Source organism: Panicum virgatum, chromosome 9K (assembly GCF_016808335.1).
Source record: "Panicum virgatum strain AP13 chromosome 9K, P.virgatum_v5, whole genome shotgun sequence".
Taxonomy (NCBI): domain Eukaryota; kingdom Viridiplantae; phylum Streptophyta; class Magnoliopsida; order Poales; family Poaceae; genus Panicum; species Panicum virgatum.
In genome coordinates, this window is record NC_053144.1 from 50,287,214 (window position 1) to 50,304,391 (window position 17,178).

General features: G+C 42.7%; 3 protein-coding genes across 4 annotated transcripts; 2 read left to right on the top strand and 1 right to left on the bottom strand.

Moving 5' to 3' along the window:
* Positions 1–365: 365 nt before the first annotated feature.
* LOC120648766 (ervatamin-C-like) lies at positions 366–1,890 on the bottom strand. The gene is made up of 2 exons (XM_039925435.1): positions 1,407–1,890; positions 366–1,313 (listed from the first exon to the last, which is right to left on the bottom strand). The coding sequence occupies exons 1-2, from the start codon at positions 1,888–1,890 to the stop codon at positions 733–735; spliced, it is 1,065 nt and encodes a 354-aa protein (XP_039781369.1). The 3' UTR covers positions 366–732.
* A 4,548-nt stretch (positions 1,891–6,438) lies between these two features.
* LOC120651999 (transmembrane protein 230-like) lies at positions 6,439–10,373 on the top strand. Of its 2 annotated transcripts, none has more exons than XM_039929679.1 (3): positions 6,439–6,611; positions 9,213–9,513; positions 9,949–10,373. In XM_039929679.1, the coding sequence occupies exons 2-3, from the start codon at positions 9,240–9,242 to the stop codon at positions 10,026–10,028; spliced, it is 354 nt and encodes a 117-aa protein (XP_039785613.1). In that variant the 5' UTR covers positions 6,439–6,611; positions 9,213–9,239; the 3' UTR covers positions 10,029–10,373. The 2 variants fall into 2 exon arrangements, with proteins under 2 accessions (XP_039785613.1, XP_039785614.1); XM_039929680.1 differs by lacking the exon at positions 6,439–6,611 and adding an exon at positions 6,629–8,375.
* Positions 10,374–12,651: 2,278 nt separating this feature from the next.
* Positions 12,652–15,996, top strand: LOC120648767. The gene is made up of 10 exons (XM_039925436.1): positions 12,652–13,363; positions 13,431–13,514; positions 13,615–13,764; positions 13,850–14,128; positions 14,197–14,329; positions 14,427–14,589; positions 14,688–14,816; positions 14,896–15,090; positions 15,208–15,330; positions 15,636–15,996. The coding sequence occupies exons 1-10, from the start codon at positions 13,096–13,098 to the stop codon at positions 15,747–15,749; spliced, it is 1,638 nt and encodes a 545-aa protein (XP_039781370.1). The 5' UTR covers positions 12,652–13,095; the 3' UTR covers positions 15,750–15,996.
* The last annotated feature ends 1,182 nt before the right edge of the window (positions 15,997–17,178 follow it).

A 17,178-nucleotide genomic window follows, 5' to 3' on the forward strand; every position in this document is an offset into this window, starting at 1 on the left:
GCCTAGAAGAGGCCTGAAAACCTCTAGCCTGCTAGGTCTAAAAAGAGGCCCGGTAGAAAAGCCGACGAGCCTAAAACTAAATTTCGTTTGTGCGAAGGCTTCCAATTAGCACCAAATTAAAGCGAGAAGGTACATCAAAAGGGCAAAAAAAAAATGGGATCGTTGTATAGACTTGTAGTTGGTGTTGTTGTTTCAGCGACATCGTAAGAGAGGAAGGGTGACTTATTAGGACTTCTTCTTCTAAAATTAATTGCTCCAAAAGCAACAGATCGAGATATGCTGCAAGTAATATAAAGAGATAATAATACGATGATTATACCGAAAATGCGACAATATAATGAGATCGGGTGACTTGCTAGTTATCATTAATAATTCAACTGCATCTCAAGGACCATCATTTTACATTAATATATAGTAGTGGTAATTTGGCTCTTGACCGGCCCTGGTTTTACATCACCATGCATTACTTTTTGCAATGGTAGTATGGTGGTAGTAGTAGTAAGTAGCAAGTACTACACATGTATGTATATATACGTAGTTTTCTTGTGTACGTACTTCACATTGTACGTATATATAAACGTCACATATATAGGCGGCAGATCGAGCTATACGTATATATAGCTAGCCATATATACAATATACCTATACAATACGTATCCGAGGGAGCTTAATATATCTATAATAATTAGCAGCTTGATTATAAATATATAGGCGCTTAATAATAATTATTAATTAGACGACCGGGTATGCGAGGTCGAGCGCGATGCCGCAGAGTCCCGAGCGCGTCAAGTCTCGGCGCATCCGCAGGTAGCCGCGCTCGCCCCAGCTCTGGCCCCACGAGTTCTTGACGAGCCAGTACTTGAGCCCCGTGTTGGCGTCGGCGCCGTAGCCGACGACAGTGATGGCGTGGTTCATCCTCGTCCCGCACTGCCCGGAGAAGACGCCGCCGTTGTAGAACTGCAGGCTGCCGCCCATCTCGATGGCCGCCGCCACGGGCTGCCTCGCCACGGCCTGCTGCAGCTGGCCCTCGCCGGCGGGCACCTTCACGTAGTCGGAGATCCGGGCCGCGTACTGGGCGGCCTTGTTGCGGTTGCACGCGTACCGCCGCGCCTGGTACGGGTAGCTGGCCTCCGTGGTGAGCCCGCCGTTCTCGATCACCCACCGGTACCCGTTCACGAAGTAGCCCAGGTTGCAGCCGCCGTCGTAGGGGTCGCAGTCGATCAGCTCCTGCTCCGACAGGGACACCAGCTTCCCGGTCCGGATCTTGGTGATGCTCTCGATCGTCGCCGCCGTCACGAACGCCCAGCAGCTAGCTGCCGGCCGGCCAAATTAACAATTAAAGAAACAATTAGATAGTATATATAAGGATAATTATAATTAAAGAAACAATATTAATTAGTACGCACAGCACGAGGGGCCCTGGTTCTTGATCGGCGTCACGGCGCCCTGGGCCCTCCAGTCGACGCTCGTCGGCCCGTCCACTACGGCGGCGGAGAAGGAGACGTTGGCGGCCTGCTTCCAGCTGCCGGCGTCGCCGCCGCCGCTCCCCGTCGGCATCCCCTTCATGGTGTAGAGGTCCAGGAACTCCTGCTCGGTGAGGTCGGCGAACTGGTTCTCGCCGAGCGTGTACGTGAGGTTGCCCGCCCGGTTGGTGGCCTCGATGTGCTCCATGTTCCGGCGGTACACCTGGAACCGCCGCTGCCGCTCCTCCGCCGTCGGGTACGAGCGGTTGTACTCGGCCTGCCACCGCAGGAACCGCCCCATCATCAGCCTGCTGTCGTCGCCGCCGCCGCCGGCCGCCGCCGCATCACCGGCCGACATGATGATGAGCCCGCCGCACGCGAAAAGGATCAGCGCCACCCACGACGCGGATCCGGAGGACAAAGCCATGCTGCTCGTCGATCGTTTCCGAGATCGTACGATGTCTGGCTTGTGCCTGCTCACACATGCAGATTGGCATGTGTTTATATAATGCCGCGCTGCGTACCTTGGCGAAGCCTGAATGCCTGATCATGTGGCTGCAAGACCAGCTGCAGCATTCATGGAGCGAAACGGCCTGTCTTTAGCCACTGTCGAGCCAAGTGGCTGGAGATCTATGGCTAGATCACGGCCATTGGGAGGGGACGAGCATGCAGAAGGCGCCTGCTGGTTGTGGCAGTAGGAATGGTACCGAGCTACATTTTCTCCCTCGGCAGTGTTGTAGTGCTAAAAGCGTGGTCTTGCACAGGAATGAGCTCGTGGATTGTGGTTACGTTTACTTGCCGTGCACACTAATCCACTCTCTTATGGCTTGCTTTGTCTAGATGTCAGCTAAATTTGTTTTTTTTTCGTTTTAAAAAATATATAATAATTTTAAGCTGAGTATCATTTTTATTGAGCGGAAGAAACCGTACAATTTTATTTACAAAAAAAGAATACTAGGTCCAATTTGGAATTATCCAATGTGTCCCATTTCGGGAGCTCTCGGCCCATAGCCTACTACTCTCTCCGTTTCAAATTATAAGACATCCTAAGAATCTTGGAGAGTCAAAGCAATCTCAAGTTTTTGACCAAGATTATAGAGAAAATTATAAAGATTTATGATATCAAATTGATGTACCATAAAAATATAACTAATAAAAATCTAATGGTACTTAGTTTATATAATAAATATCATTATTCTATTATATAAATTTGGTCAAACATAAAAAACTTTGACTATTCAAAATTATTGGAATGCCTTATAATTTGGAACGGAGAGAGTACAAGACAATTCGATGCTAGCTAAGAGCCCATAGGTCCAATTTTGAGAGCTCTCGGTCAATGACCTACTACAAACAAAGCCTTCGAGGTCCAGCCGAGACGAGAACCTGAGACCTATGGGCTCTCGGTCCATGACTGAACGGCCGAACCTCGCGAGCCGCAGTGCCCGGAAATCCTATCCATCTTCCACAATATTTTTTTCTTCTCCACCTTACAGTGTTTGAGATTCGTGCAAACTTTTTCGTCCGTTAGATCTCTTTAACCCTAACCTTCTTCCTCCTTCCTCACCATGCGCCGCCGCCGCCGTCACCCCCACCCGCCGCTACTGCGCCTTGCCGTCGCGGCACGCTGCTGCTGTTGCGCCGGCCTGTTGCTGCTGCTGCGCTGCCGCGCGCGCTGCCGCCGAGCAGCCGCCGCCGCCGCCGCCGCGCCGCGTGCCGCCGCCCCCACTCCCCGCCGGCACCGGAGAAGATCAATTGAAAAAAATATTGATCTAAATTTTGGTTTGTTGAATCTATTTTGTTGAGATGTTGAAATAGTCTGTAAAAAATGTTGAATCTACTATTTACAAATGCTGAACTATTTTTTCAAAATGTTGAACTTAATGGGCTTTTATAGATACATAGCTTATACGTCTTCTAGAAGTTATATAAGTTATATAGGAGCCCCCGCGGTGCCTCCACCTCTCTTCTCCACCACTGTCGTCTTTCCCACCTTGACCATTTGGTTTCCTTCGATCTGTCTCACTGCGGGAGGAGTAGAGAGACGAGATTGGTTTTTGGATCTTTTTCATCCTCTGTTGATCGATTAGGTTGAGGAATCTGGACAATCTATATATCTTATATAAGTGCAACCCACTAAGAGTCATTAATAGCTATTTCTCTTACTTGTGGTGAAGCCACATCATCATTTTATTTCAACCATTGGATCTGAATGAAAGCTCATATCTTGGCCTTCCGCAACCCACTAAGATTTCTTACCTTTTTACTTGGTTTTATATTGCCATATGACCAATTTTTATGACAAAATTAGCAACAAAATGTTAAAAAAATAATGTAAGTGCTGACATCCCTCATGCATTTTTGTCACACCCATTCCTAATATCCTATTATACTACAGTAATACAGATCACGATGGTGGAGAATCCATAACCAATTCAAAATATCTACATTGGTCCAATGAAACATATGTACTAATAAAACTATTAAACAAAATATATTCTTTCCGATTATCAACATTTCACACAATTACGTTGCTCACACTTAATTTTATAAAAAAAATTCCAGAAACTTTAGTTATCCAAGAGAGTCAATACAAAGTCTAATCTCTTACTTCACAAAATGATGCGGATATTTCCATTTCCTCCCGGAATAAAATTTACACATCCTTATCATAACTATTATGGTTCCTCTTTTTATCGGTTTATGCAACTAGAACTTTTTATATGTACATTGACTTCCATATTTAAGCATTTCTTATATACAAACATGCCATATATCTGCAATGCTAAAATTGGCTGCAACTTCATAACTCTATCTTTTCAACACACTCAACTTCAACATTTTTGCCTTGAAATCCCGCAGTAACGCGCGGGGTATTCAACTAGTTTCCACGGATTGTAAGCCCAATCACCAGGAGCTGCTACTGCCCCCCTCCCCCTTCCCTTTCCTTGTCCTTTCCGTCCGATTCTAGTACTTCCTTCGCAATTCAATTTGATTCTTATATATTTTTAGACAAAATCATATAAGATAAGAGTCCAATTATTTTAGAATCCGGTTATTAAATTATCTAGACTAAAATTTAAAATCCTCTACCACCACTAGTCAACGGTGAGTGCCATCAGCTGACGCCTAACCCTCTTTGCCGAGCACCCGCGACAGTAGGACTCTTTTCTCTTTTTCTTAGGAATGACTATACGACACTTGAGTGATTCGTGACTGTGTCACTCTTTTTTTTTTTTGAACCAACGCAATCATGCCACGTATACATGTAACCATGTTAGCTAAAGGAAAACTCGAGTGAAAACCAAAAATAAATCCACTTGATTTTATAATTAGGTAAAAAGGAAGACTAAAACTGAGTGAAAAGAACAAACCACCCATCAACCAAAAATGGTCTGATGCCTCGACGCAGTATAGAGTTTTTTTTCTAATAAAGGTATACGCAGCATACATATGCATCTATAAGTGTTGCCGTGGCGCGAAGCAGGGGAGCTAGATCCGCGCCTGAATACAGTACAACTTTAACAACAATGAATCGACTAGTATTTAAGGTAAAAAACAACCCAATAACAATATCATGGGAGGAGAAACCATCAATTGATGATGACAAAAAAATACTATAATAATGGTTAATTTCAAAATAACAAAACAATTTGAAACTTCACTAGCTCTATCGGATATTTGGATCGAAAGACAAAATCAACCGGTAATTACTCTCCAGCGCAGGGAAACCTTAGGTGGTGAGTTGCTGGGCATATCCTGATAAATGGACCTTGTGTGTGTTTTATCGACCGGGCTCAGAAGAGATTAGGGGTGAGTGTGTGCTTTTGTGAGTGTCTGAGTTTTACTATGTAATCTCAAAAATAAAAAAAGAAGAGATTCGATACGGAGAAATTCGACTGATGACACAAAATTGTTTTCACTTAACAGTTAGAAATTCCTTTTTTATGTAACTCTAGGGCGCTTGTTTCAGGGTTCCACACTTCCCCCTTCAAGGATTTCTTAGTTTGGAGTCCGATAGTCTTATTTATACCTAGGGTGCACTAGTGCAGAAAGGAGATTCATTCCGGTTTTCGGTTGATTTCCCATTTTTGTTATTTGCAAAGAACCGAGCCCTAGCTTGCCTGGATGGTTTATTTCTCGTTATTAGGGCGAGCTTTAATTTGCTCTTGAATAACTTTATTATGTGTGGCCAATGCAAACAAAGCTATCTTCACCCAATCCATTGTCTTACACGGTGTTTGGATGTTGATATTAGCCTTAGAATTTGGAATTGGTATTGACTAGCTTCAACTGCGGTTACGCAGTTGTTTGGGTTATTTGGAGTTTGGAATTGAAAATCAATTCAAATGCCAATCAGTATTCACTTCACATTAAGGGCCTACTACTGCACATGAGTCCCCTTGCTTTTAACACCGAGAGGTATTTAATTTTTTTGCCACTATTAAGGATGGCACTTAATCCTGTGTCACTGGCTAGCGGGCCCAACTGTCACCGGGAGGGCATTTCGCCTGCCTTTCCCAAGAATGGCAAATCTTTTTTTCCGACTCTTAGGCCATTTTTGGTAGGGTTCATGAAAAGTTTTATGATATTAATTATCATTAATTTTGCTGACATGGTAAGAAGAAAAAATGATGAAATTTTATAGAATGTGAGGAGAATTTCATCACTACAAAACCATCTGACACAGTTACATATCCTACTGAGACTGGCCTTAGGTCTTCTCCAATGGCCGCACCCGCTGTCGGACCAAAATCGCACCTTCACCACTGGAGCAAACTACACCTCTGACCTTGAGACAAGAATCGAAGCCCAAATGGGATTCAATGCCTACCAATTGAACCCACCGCTGGAGAAGGCCTTGGCCCTGTTCGCTTGTCTTGTCCCGGCTTGATTCGGCTTATTTTCTCTCACAAAATACTATTAAATCAGCCGAAATCAGCCGGCTCTCGGATCAGCCGAACACCCCCCTTATAGATACCACTAATGTTGTGTCACTGACCAGAGGGCCCAGCTAAGTGACAGACGCGGCATTGGCCTCCACTCTTCTTCCTCGCGACAAAAACGCACGGACCTCAGCCGCCGGAACTCCACCCCACCCTCCACCGCCGACCACCGCTGCCGGAGATTCCCCCTTCCACCACCAAGGTCAGAGATCCCGTCTTCCTCGCTTGCAGTTTCCCCTCCTCTTCTTTCTTGAGGTCGCGGCGCCCTCTTCGTCTTCCTTGCGACTGGCTTCCCCTCCTCGTCTTCCTCGCGGCTGTGGCACCATTCTCTTCTTCCTCGCGACCAGCGCCCCTCCCTCTTCTTCCTCGCGACCAGCGCCCCTCCCTCTTCTTCCTCGCGACTAGCACCCCCCTCCTCTTCTTCCTCACGGCCGCGACCCCCTCCTCTTCTTCCTGCCGGCCGCAGCAGCTTCTTTGTGAGCTGGATCTTGTCGGAGCGGTTGCTCGACGGGGCGCCGCCAGCGGGCGGCGGGCCGGAGGAAAACCCTGTGCGCAGGCGGCATGGAGAGCCGTTGTGCTTGCCTTGGAGTAGTGGCCATCTGCCATGCCGGAACAAATGCCAATCCCATGCTTGTGTACATCCAAACAGGAAGCAAATTTGTCTGTTTTCTAGGATTCCAAAAGCCAATTGAATGGTCATCCAAACAACTGAATTTGAATCATGCCTCATTTCAATATCATGCCCTTCAATATCGACATTACCTGGTGGGTGACTTGTAGTAATAATAAATTTTTTGAGTTCAAATTGAACCCTTGTGCTCCCGCATTATGTCCTTCTTTGTGTAGTAATTATGTAGATCATAAAATGTTTTTCCGCAATTTCACATTTGATGTGAGTGCCATTAGAACAAAATTGGAACTTAAAGGAACTAAACTTTGTTTTCTTCTCGTGTAGCTAGCTTACTGCGCTTTCGGACAGGTTTCCTTCCCCTTAAAAGATGCACTTCTGATAAAGGCTCACTAACACATTAAATAGTTCGAGATGCATATTTTTGTGTGAATTGTGGTATGACGTCCCTTGCTAGATGGCAGTTTATATCATGCTATTATACAATTAAGATTTTTTTTTGAAGCATGGATTGATGTACTGTATATATTGTGCAGTATTCAAGTATTAGGAATTGTGCCCATGTTTGTCCAATAAGCTGTGTGTAAGAACAAAATTTTCAGAATTCATTTAGTGTTTGTATGAAGTCATTCCACTATTGTAGTGCCCAATATGTCATTAAGATCATAATATGGTACTTGTTAATCAATGTCTCACAAGGATTTGTTATACCAGGAACTGATGCTGATTATTGTTTATGTTCGTATCATGGTGTTCCTCCTCCTCTTATTATCTTATATGTGTGCTCTCTGTCCTTGTATAACTGTCCTTTGTTTGGGTTCCGTATTATTCTATACCCTATACATTTCTCAGCGGATTATTTGAACTTGCAGCCTTGATAAGCTTTCATCTTTTATTAGTTGTGGATGAATGGAGTTTTGAGTTTTGACTTGTCTCAGGCATATAGCCTTTTTTTCTCTTCTCTCCACTCTAGGTTCTGCTAACATAATAGCAAAAACCAGAATATCTGCTTTCTGGTCCAACGATTGACAACCCTGGCTGTAGCAGCATCCCTTCTGGCCATCTCCTGCCAGAGCCTCCTCTCTAGATGCTTGCATTGCATTTCCATCCAGAAAATGTGGTTCCCCTTGAGGCCTTGCAGTGCATCCACAACTTGAGCTTTCTTGCGATAAGTATTCTAACTAATACAGATCTGTACTTAATATGATTATTCTTTTATATTGTCATGTTTCTGGATGGAACATAAGCTATATCAGTGGTCTTAGTCCCAGGCCTCAATGGGAAGGAGGGAGTTCTGTATAGAGTGTGGCCCAAACATGAAGGGTTAAAACTTAAAAGGTAGTGGAAACTTGTTGTAGGTAACTAACTATCTTGGATTGCAAGTTGTCTCGTAGGGAGTTGAACTACTGTTTACTACATTTGTATGGAATGCACTTTTAAGATTCATTTTTTGTTCTCTTTCGCTTTGTCTTGATTCACTTAGTTTTTTAAGGAAAGCTTACTTATTGATGCCCGGTCATGTTTTGTTCTGTTCTTTCTGTTTCTTTTTTGTTTATGAATGTTCATCTATGACAAATATGGCAAGCAAAACAAGTTTATCTTGTTGCAGTGAGATCTATTTGGCATAGGACACCGCAGCATGTTAAAAAGGTTATATTATGTTGCCTTTGGGCGATAGTCTTCTGTTTGGGCTATTGATCAAGTTCAAAGCAGAGAAGACTTGAACTGAGCTTTCATAATAAGCTATGTGTGAAGCACAAACCGATGTATGCTGCAAGTATCTTACAATGTGTATTTTCTTTTTGCCTGAGAAGCGTGCCCAGGGGCCAGGGTTATACATCTACTGCAAGTAGACTACTCTCTCTTTGTTTTTCCTCGAATACGCAAAGAAGAAAAAGTAGGGTACTATCTCTTGCCAGGAGATAAGCATGTTTACAGCACTACTGCATTAGTGCACTTAGTTAACGGAACATGTAGCTATTATGTAAAGAAATAGAGGTCTGACCGGCACAAGTATACCAGCTTACTAGGCAACACAGGTAAAAAAAATACGATTTATGTGACCATTTGGTCTAAGCCACAATGTGTACGTATGATACGGTGCACAAGAACTCTTTCATGATTCAGTCATATGGTATTTCTGTTTTTCTCATTTTTTGAATTCATATTTTGCAGGAACATTCTCATTGCAGATACTAAAGTATGGCATCAAGACGCAATGTTCGTTACACACCTCTGCCTGTAGAGGATGGGGAGTACAACAATCTTACTAAAGAAGATGTTGATCTTCGGTTCGCTTACACTCCAAAATCCTACAGGAGGATCCCCTGGAAGTCAATTGCCCTGGCATTGTTCCTCCTACTCCTTGGATCTTCACTTCTCTTCCTTTCATACTTCATATTCACAGGTCACATGGAGGGTGATAGTTCTCAGGCATATGGTCTCTTATTCCTGGGCTTCCTTGCCTTCCTTCCTGGTATGTTAATTTGAAGTACCAAAGCGTGTGCATTTATTTCCTCAACATTATTGAATATTTTTCCTTTTTATTATTCTGTTATTATCCACTCTCTTTAGCTTCATAATTATCCATTAATACAGTTTTTCTTGGTTATATGATTATATCTCTTGACTTAAGAGAAAAATTTATTGCCATACACAAGATTCGGAAAGTTCATACTAAACAAGGCAATTGTGCATTGTTGTTCTGTAACCGTAGCTGATAGTGGACTCCTACGATCAGGAAATCTGTAGGCTTCGTGTTCAACTGTTACTGCAATCAGTAGTGGCATTATTTTTGTAGAGAAGGAAACTGGTCGCATTTTTGTGTCTCCATTTGCAGCTGTTGAAAATCATGTGCATTTTCTATGGCTGTGGAAAGTGGAACACTCACATGGTTTTGGCATAACTGCAGGCTTTTACGAAACTCGAGTTGCTTACTATTCGTGGCGAGGAGCACCAGGGTACACCTTTGCATCCATACCAGATTATTAGCCTCTCAGTTCTTGCCGCCATTGGTGCAGTTAAGCGGCAAGCAAGCGGCCTGGAACTTCACTGGGAACCAATTTGAGCGAGCATGTAGATGTAGCGATTCTGCTCATTGTTGTGTTAATATAGTACTGTATTACTCCATCGGCCCACGAAAGAATAATCCTTGTTCTATTGTAAAGCGCAAACGCTGATTTTGCAGTTGATATTTTCTATGCCCACTGCTGTTGCACAGCTACATCAGGAACATGTTGTAAGTCCAGTATGTGCTTATCTGACATGCATTGGTCGCATTTGGGACTTTAATTCGTTTGAGCTTGTTGAAGAGAGAAGCATATATATACTATACTACCTCTCCCTTTGTGTTTTGATATATGACGTTTGGGACAATCACTCTGTTCTGCTGGTTGTTAGCAGCAGTGTTTTTCTCTCACACCAAATTAGCATCAGCCATCAGTCAGTATTATTTCTCTCGCAGCAAATCAACACCAGCCACAGCCAACAAAACAGAGCGAATAGATTCACTCATCAAAGTCCTTAATTCCTTAGAGAGCATGCGATTGCCGCTTCCTGTCGGAGCGCGGAGAAGATCACCGTGGTCGGAGATGAAGAAGATATGCGATTGCCGCTTCCTGTCGGAGCGCGGAGAAGATCACCGTGGTCGGAGATGAAGAAGATGAGGCCTTTCACTCGCTGGCAATGGGTACGGGTCGCTGGCGACGCGCGCACACCTTCTTTATCCGAGGACGGCACCAAACAAGGAAAAGCACTATACATAGGTGTTGCTAATTTACAAGCGGTGGGCGCATGGGTTATTTTCTGCCCGGCTGCCGTCCAGCTTCTTTTACGCAGGAGAGGGCGGCTCCTTGCTCCCCCCCTCACCGGCCGGCGGTTCGACGTCGACCGTGCCAAAGGGAGACGCGCCGTCAGCCTCCCGGCTCAGTCAGTGCATGTTCGTGTTCCTTGATGCCTGCACGCGCTGCCATGTTTTTTTCCAGGACTTGAGCGGTTGGTCCTCTAGCTCCCTCTTTCACCGTAGCTGAATCGTGTCTTGTTTCGTTCTCACTTCCTCACCGAGTGTTCTCTGTTAAATTTGTTTGGGTTTTTGAAAATTGGGATTATGCATGTTGTCTGAATGAATGCTGTTTCTTTTCCTTATTTCGTATTTGGTACATTGGGATGTGCTGCTTTACGCTGTACTTCCTTCAATTTGATGGGAATGTTATTATGTCACGCTTGGCTCCTTGTTGATTAAACATATATATTCGGTAGGGGCTTCGCCACCTGGTGTTTCGTTAATGAAAAACTGGTACTATGCCTTTTCCAAAAAGAAAAAAGAAAAAACTGTCACAATGAACCAGGAAATAATTTTTCACCAAGAAAAAACTGGTACTATGTTGAACCAAGAAGATGATTTTTTGAACCAACAACACGATTTCAGGGGAAAAAAAATAAAAAGACGTGTTTCATGTTCCTATGCAGTTTGTATGGTCGTTTAAGCCGCCGCAACCTAATTTTCATATTAGTCCCATAGTTTTCTACTCATTTTCATCCTAAAATATAAGCATTTCTAAGTTTTTTCTCTGCACCAAACTATCATGAGTTTAGCCAGAGAAAAGAGTATTACCATATACCACATCAAAGAAGTAAACTATAATTATTGGTATTTTCTAAAAGCATGGTCAAGCTTACAAAAGTTTGATTTAGGACAAACTCGAAAATAATCTGGAATAGAGAGGGTATTGCTATTACAAAGGAACCAATTTTAGGGGGAGAGAAAAGAGGGTATGTTCTTGTATGTGCGTGCCCACGAGTCACCGTAGCCCCACTGTATCCTGACCTAGTTAGAGATTAAAAAAAATCATACGCGGGCCGTGCATGTGCACATAATTACAATAATAAACGAGGATCTACGTTTGTTCAGAGCAAGAGGCATTTTTAGATTATTATCTCCATCCCAACAAGTCTAACAACCACTCAGTTTTCTCCTCATTTCTACATGGGGGCTAATATTTTTCACCATGTTTCTGTTCTTCAAACCCAAGATAACAGTAACTAATTGTTTTCCTGAATACGCTATGTTTGCAGCCAAATGATGTTTTGCTGAACAGACCCAAACAAAGTTGAATACTCGAAAAAAAAAGAAGATGAAATATTTTTTACTCTACATGACCAAAAATAAAGAAAGAAAATCTGACAAGTGACAACAACAATTATTCTTGATTGCACGTACAGTTCCAAGAATTTATTCCTCTATTATTCCCTAACTCATTTTCCCAACATATAATTCATTTGTTCAGATATCAATTCTTTCCAGCTCGTAGCTGGTTGTCCGACTGCTGATTCTCGAATATTTGTTTCTCTTTGACTATCAACATCCTTCAAGAAATGCAGATACCCCCTGCAAACGCGGCATCCATCTGATCATTGCATAGATCCGAAACCCCTACCGACAGTACAAGGCAATCTGCTTAACCATATTTCTCTTCAACTACAAGATCTCTCTTCATTATGCAAACTGAACAAGAACCTTCCCTGAAGTTCAAAGTTGCCTAATTATTTGTCCAGGAATAGTTGATATAATTCGTCATCTACAATAATGCCTATAATGCAAAGTGCCAATCTACCAACGAGCACATGCTCTCCAAACTAATCCATCAATCATGAGCCTACACACTACATTATATTGCAGAACGGCTGCAGGTTTCTCCAAACCTAGTCCTCTCTTTCCAAGTCTCTTGCTTTTCTGAAACCATTTGCGTTTCTTGGATTCACTCTGGTAGCTCTCCATTCTGTTTATCCAGTTTCTTGTTACATTTTACATTCCCCTCACATTTTGCCTGTCTAGTTGAGAATACTCAGTCTTTGATGCCACAGAAATCACTCCACTCCCACTCTCTGCTTGCGAATCTTTAGAACCCTGCTTAAACATACATCAAACTTATATTCTTGTGACTGCAGGTTAGGCCTTCATCTCTAGCTCCACAGTGTGTACAAACACTGAAGGTGAATTACATTAAAGGTACTGAGGAAACCAGAAACAGAAAACACACACACACAAGTATCCATCACCATGGGTTCCTGTACTTCCAAGGCTGCTCTAGAGCATAGGAGGCCAGCGAGATATTACACCAGAGGACGAAGAGTCCGCAGCCGTACCCGGTCCGTCATGCCAGAGGCACCCCAGTCACAGCAGTTGAGCGATTCGAGAGGACGCATGACCGGCTTCTCGATGAGCGAGATTGTTCATGTCGAGACTGCAAACCGTGGCAAGTCAGAGCTTTCCAAGACATTCCACCTTACGCAGATGCAGTGGCACCACAGCCAGAGGGACTGCAAAGGTAAAAGTTCATGTAAGCTGATAAGTACGAGGCAATGAATCAACCAGATTTTCTCATACCGTTGTAGGTTGCAGCAACGAAGATGCCTGGTTTGACTCTGTCAGCATTCTTGAAGATGATTCTGATGATGAATTCAAGAGTGTAGATGGAGGTAAGAACATTAGAAACTTAACAATTAAAAATGGCCGTTGTGCGAATTGATGTCTCAGGGAGGCATAACTGTAATGTCCAAGGTTTGAATTCCCCTGCAGATAGTTCGGCATCCTCGGACGAAGATGAGGACCAAAATAATCAATATGAGAGCGCTTCCCGTTTTGCCGACACACTCTCTCGTATTGGTGAGATATGCCGTGGTGTGCCTATGACATCATCTATTGAACAGTACCTGAAAAGAGACAAAGGTATGAACAATTTCACCTCAAGGGAATAAGCATTACAAATATTCAACAACTTCTACAGCTTTATCTGATATTCTTGCATTGAAAGGTGATGATCCTGGACATAGGAGCCAAAACTTGTCCGTGTGTGCCACCAAGTGCTTACCGACCTCCTTTAGCTTCAAGGGCTTGAAGGATAAAAATGATACAGATGATGACAACAAGGAGAGCCCCACCCCATCCCGCTTACGGAAGCTGCTGCACTCTATCAGCTTCAATGACAAGATGCAGCAGTTGACTGGTGGAAGCCCAACAACAAAAAAGTCAACAGTGATCCGGCTCTCATACAAGACATCATGCGATGACTATGAAGACAGCAGTGAACCGGGTAAGTCCAGCGTCCGTTTCAGTTTGACACCCCTCTCAATCTAGCTAATGTTTACAATCTCACTGTAGGTAAATCTAAGAAATATGTTGTCCGTCCAAAGGTAGGGCAAACAATCCCATGTGGAGGTGAGAAGCCGACAACAGGATGTTGGTCACGGATTGATCCATCCCTCTTCAAGTTGAGGAGTGAGACCTTCCTGAAGTATGACAAGAAACTCGGAAATAACAATGTCAAATATGTTTATCTATAAGCATGAAATAAGCTGTATGAACCAAACATCTGATTTCAATCTTTTCAGAGATAAGAAGAAATGTGCTGCTCCAAATTATGCTGCTTATTATCCAATAGGGGTGGACTTGTTTGCCTGCACCAAAAAGGTTCATCACATTGCTCAGCACCTTGATCTTCCACAGATCCGAACACATCCCAAGCTCCCGTCACTTTTGATTGTGAACATCCAGGTACTCCCCTGCAAATTGCATGGAAGTAGGTATAGCTTGACTATCATGTAAAGTTCTAATGTTACAAGCTTTCCCTTTTTTTTCCCTCTCAATCACAGATGCCTACCTACCCTGCTGCTATGTTCCTTGGTGACAGCGACGGAGAAGGCTTTAGCCTCGTCTTGTACTTCAGGATATCTGAATACTATGAGAAGGAGGTTTCGGATCATTTCAAGGATTCTATCATGGTTAGCCTTTTCCAGTTCACCATCTCTACTTCCAAACAGAATTATTTTCTGTGAGCTAATAGAATCCTTCTGTCAACAGAAATTTTTTGAGAATGAATCTGAGAAGGTAAAAGGGTTTACGTCAGAATCTACCACCATGTACAGAGATCGATTGAAAATCATGGCTGGATTGGTCAACCCAGATGACCTCCAGTTGGGTTCCACGGAGAAGAAGCTTGTCCAAGCATACAATGAGAAGCCAGTCCTCTCACGGCCCCAACATAATTTCTATGAGGTAAAGTGATGTACTTGTTTGAACTGTGAAGTAACACACTCGATGTTGTTAGGTGGTATTCAGATTGTATGGTATTCTGAGAAACCACCAGTTAATGTTTATCTCTTACCTCACCAGGGAGAGAACTACTTTGAGGTAGACCTTGATATACACCGGTTCAGCTACATTGCTAGGAAGGGATTAGATTCATTTAGAGAACGCCTAAAGAATGGCATCCTCGATTTGGGTTTGACAATTCAGGTAAGTTTTCCTTTAGATTTTCCACCAAAGATGCATCTATCAATCTTCTTCAGCTTCTCCTACTTATTTGCAGACAACCAATGTCCTTAATGTGTTTCTTTGGGTGCAAGACAAATTTCAGATTCATCAAATACTGTTAAATTGATAATCATAGAGATCACCATTGTCTTGCATAGAAAATTTTCCATAAAGAAACTACATCATACTACCCATGAATAACTAGCACTGCAGTTTATCTGGCAGTACTCTTGAAATATCTTATACTCAGTCCACATTAATTGCAATTAATTATAATGATCTTGCAGGCCCAGAAGCAAGAGGAGCTCCCTGAGCAGGTCCTCTGCTGTGTTAGGCTGAACAAGATTGAATTTGTTAACCACGGGCAAGTTCCAACAATAGTCACAGTTGATGACAAGTGACACATTTGATCAAAGTGATTGCATGTACGAGCTATTGGAAGGCTAGACCCATTCAATCAATGAGAAAAGAATGAGGAAAAAAAACTGATGACCCCACAACTTAGTTTCTGCTTAAAATGCTGGCCCTTCTGCCTACATGTAAGCACGAAAACTTTTCTGTAATCGTAATAATGTATATACATGCTGATACGACCCTTCAGGTGTTGGTCACGATCTAACTTTTCCACTCGAGTTGCCCGCTGCAATATGTCACTTTCAGACACAGATAGATATTAAACCTGACAAGACGAAATGGCCATTGGACAACATAAACATTCCCATGATAAGATTCTGACAGAAATCAGGAATAGCCAAACTTTGTTTCTAATTTTCTTTCTCGGGCACTTGCCTGCTTACACTACGAGCAGATTGTATGCAGTGGAACCATGGAGGTGAACCAGTCCTAGCTTTCAGCCTCCAAGAAATTGGTCGCCGAATTTCTGTCAGCCGCATGTACGTGTGTATATGTTAGCTAGCGCAGCAGCGCTGCAATTTGCAATCACATGACATGGCCGCCTATGGCAGCATGGCCATCGAACAGTGCTTGGCTGCGTCCAGGCGAGAGAATGTGCAGAACATTGTTCTTTTACTGAGGGCAGAATGTGCAGGACATTGAGCGGCACTGAGAATACAGAATCAGAACGGGCAAAAGTGATTCAAGTAGGAGATTCAGTAAATAGAACATAAAAAAAGTAGGAGATTCAGTAAATAGAACATAAAAAAAAAAGAGATTCAATAAATATAGAAAAGTGAAAAATGATTTATGTGGATGGTTGAATGCACACTTCAATAAATATATGTCATACTAGCATTTGGTCCTGCATTTTAAAATGAGGAGAGCATCAAATATGCAACGGGTCTCTCGCAATTAGATAATATGGTAAATGACATCAAATTTTTAGTCAAGATAATGCTAAGAGCTAGGTTCTTATCTTATACAATTTTAAACTAAAAACATATAAAAATCAAGTTTGAATTGTGAAGAAAGTACTAGGGTCATGATCCTAGATATTATCCTATGGTGCAGCAGATGCCAAAAAAAATTCCATTGTAGAAAAAGAGTTGATATCTATGTGCAGACACATTTAGTCCTCTTTCCAAACTTGGCATACTAGCATAGTTGACCCATGGAAACTGATCACCAGTGGATCGGGGTACTATGTCACATGAAAGTTATTAGTATTGTAATACAAAAGTTATATCCATATGCATAGAGCATTAAATGCAGTTAAAAAAAATAACTCATTACACAGTTTAACTATAGTTCATAATTGGACATTAATTGTCAAATAACAACAAAAATGCTACAATACCAAAATCCAAAAATTTTCAAGAACAAAACAAGGCCTTAACGAACAAATTTTGTTGCTGGTCAACAACATGAACCAAT

Bases quoted from the DNA above. Each gene is read 5' to 3' on its own strand.
- LOC120651999 (XM_039929679.1), top strand. From the start codon at position 9,240: ATGGCATCAAGACGCAATGTTCGTTACACACCTCTGCCTGTAGAGGAT. The intron at 9,514-9,948 runs GTATGTTAATTT...GCATAACTGCAG, and splicing joins CTTCCTTGCCTTCCTTCCTG to GCTTTTACGAAACTCGAGTT.
- LOC120648767 (XM_039925436.1), top strand. From the start codon at position 13,096: ATGGGTTCCTGTACTTCCAAGGCTGCTCTAGAGCATAGGAGGCCAGCG. The intron at 14,590-14,687 runs GTACTCCCCTGC...TCTCAATCACAG, and splicing joins TTTTGATTGTGAACATCCAG to ATGCCTACCTACCCTGCTGC. The intron at 14,817-14,895 runs GTTAGCCTTTTC...TTCTGTCAACAG, and splicing joins ATTTCAAGGATTCTATCATG to AAATTTTTTGAGAATGAATC.
- LOC120648766 (XM_039925435.1), bottom strand. From the start codon at position 1,890: ATGGCTTTGTCCTCCGGATCCGCGTCGTGGGTGGCGCTGATCCTTTTC. The intron at 1,314-1,406 runs GTGCGTACTAAT...GCCGGCCGGCAG, and splicing joins GAACCAGGGCCCCTCGTGCT to CTAGCTGCTGGGCGTTCGTG.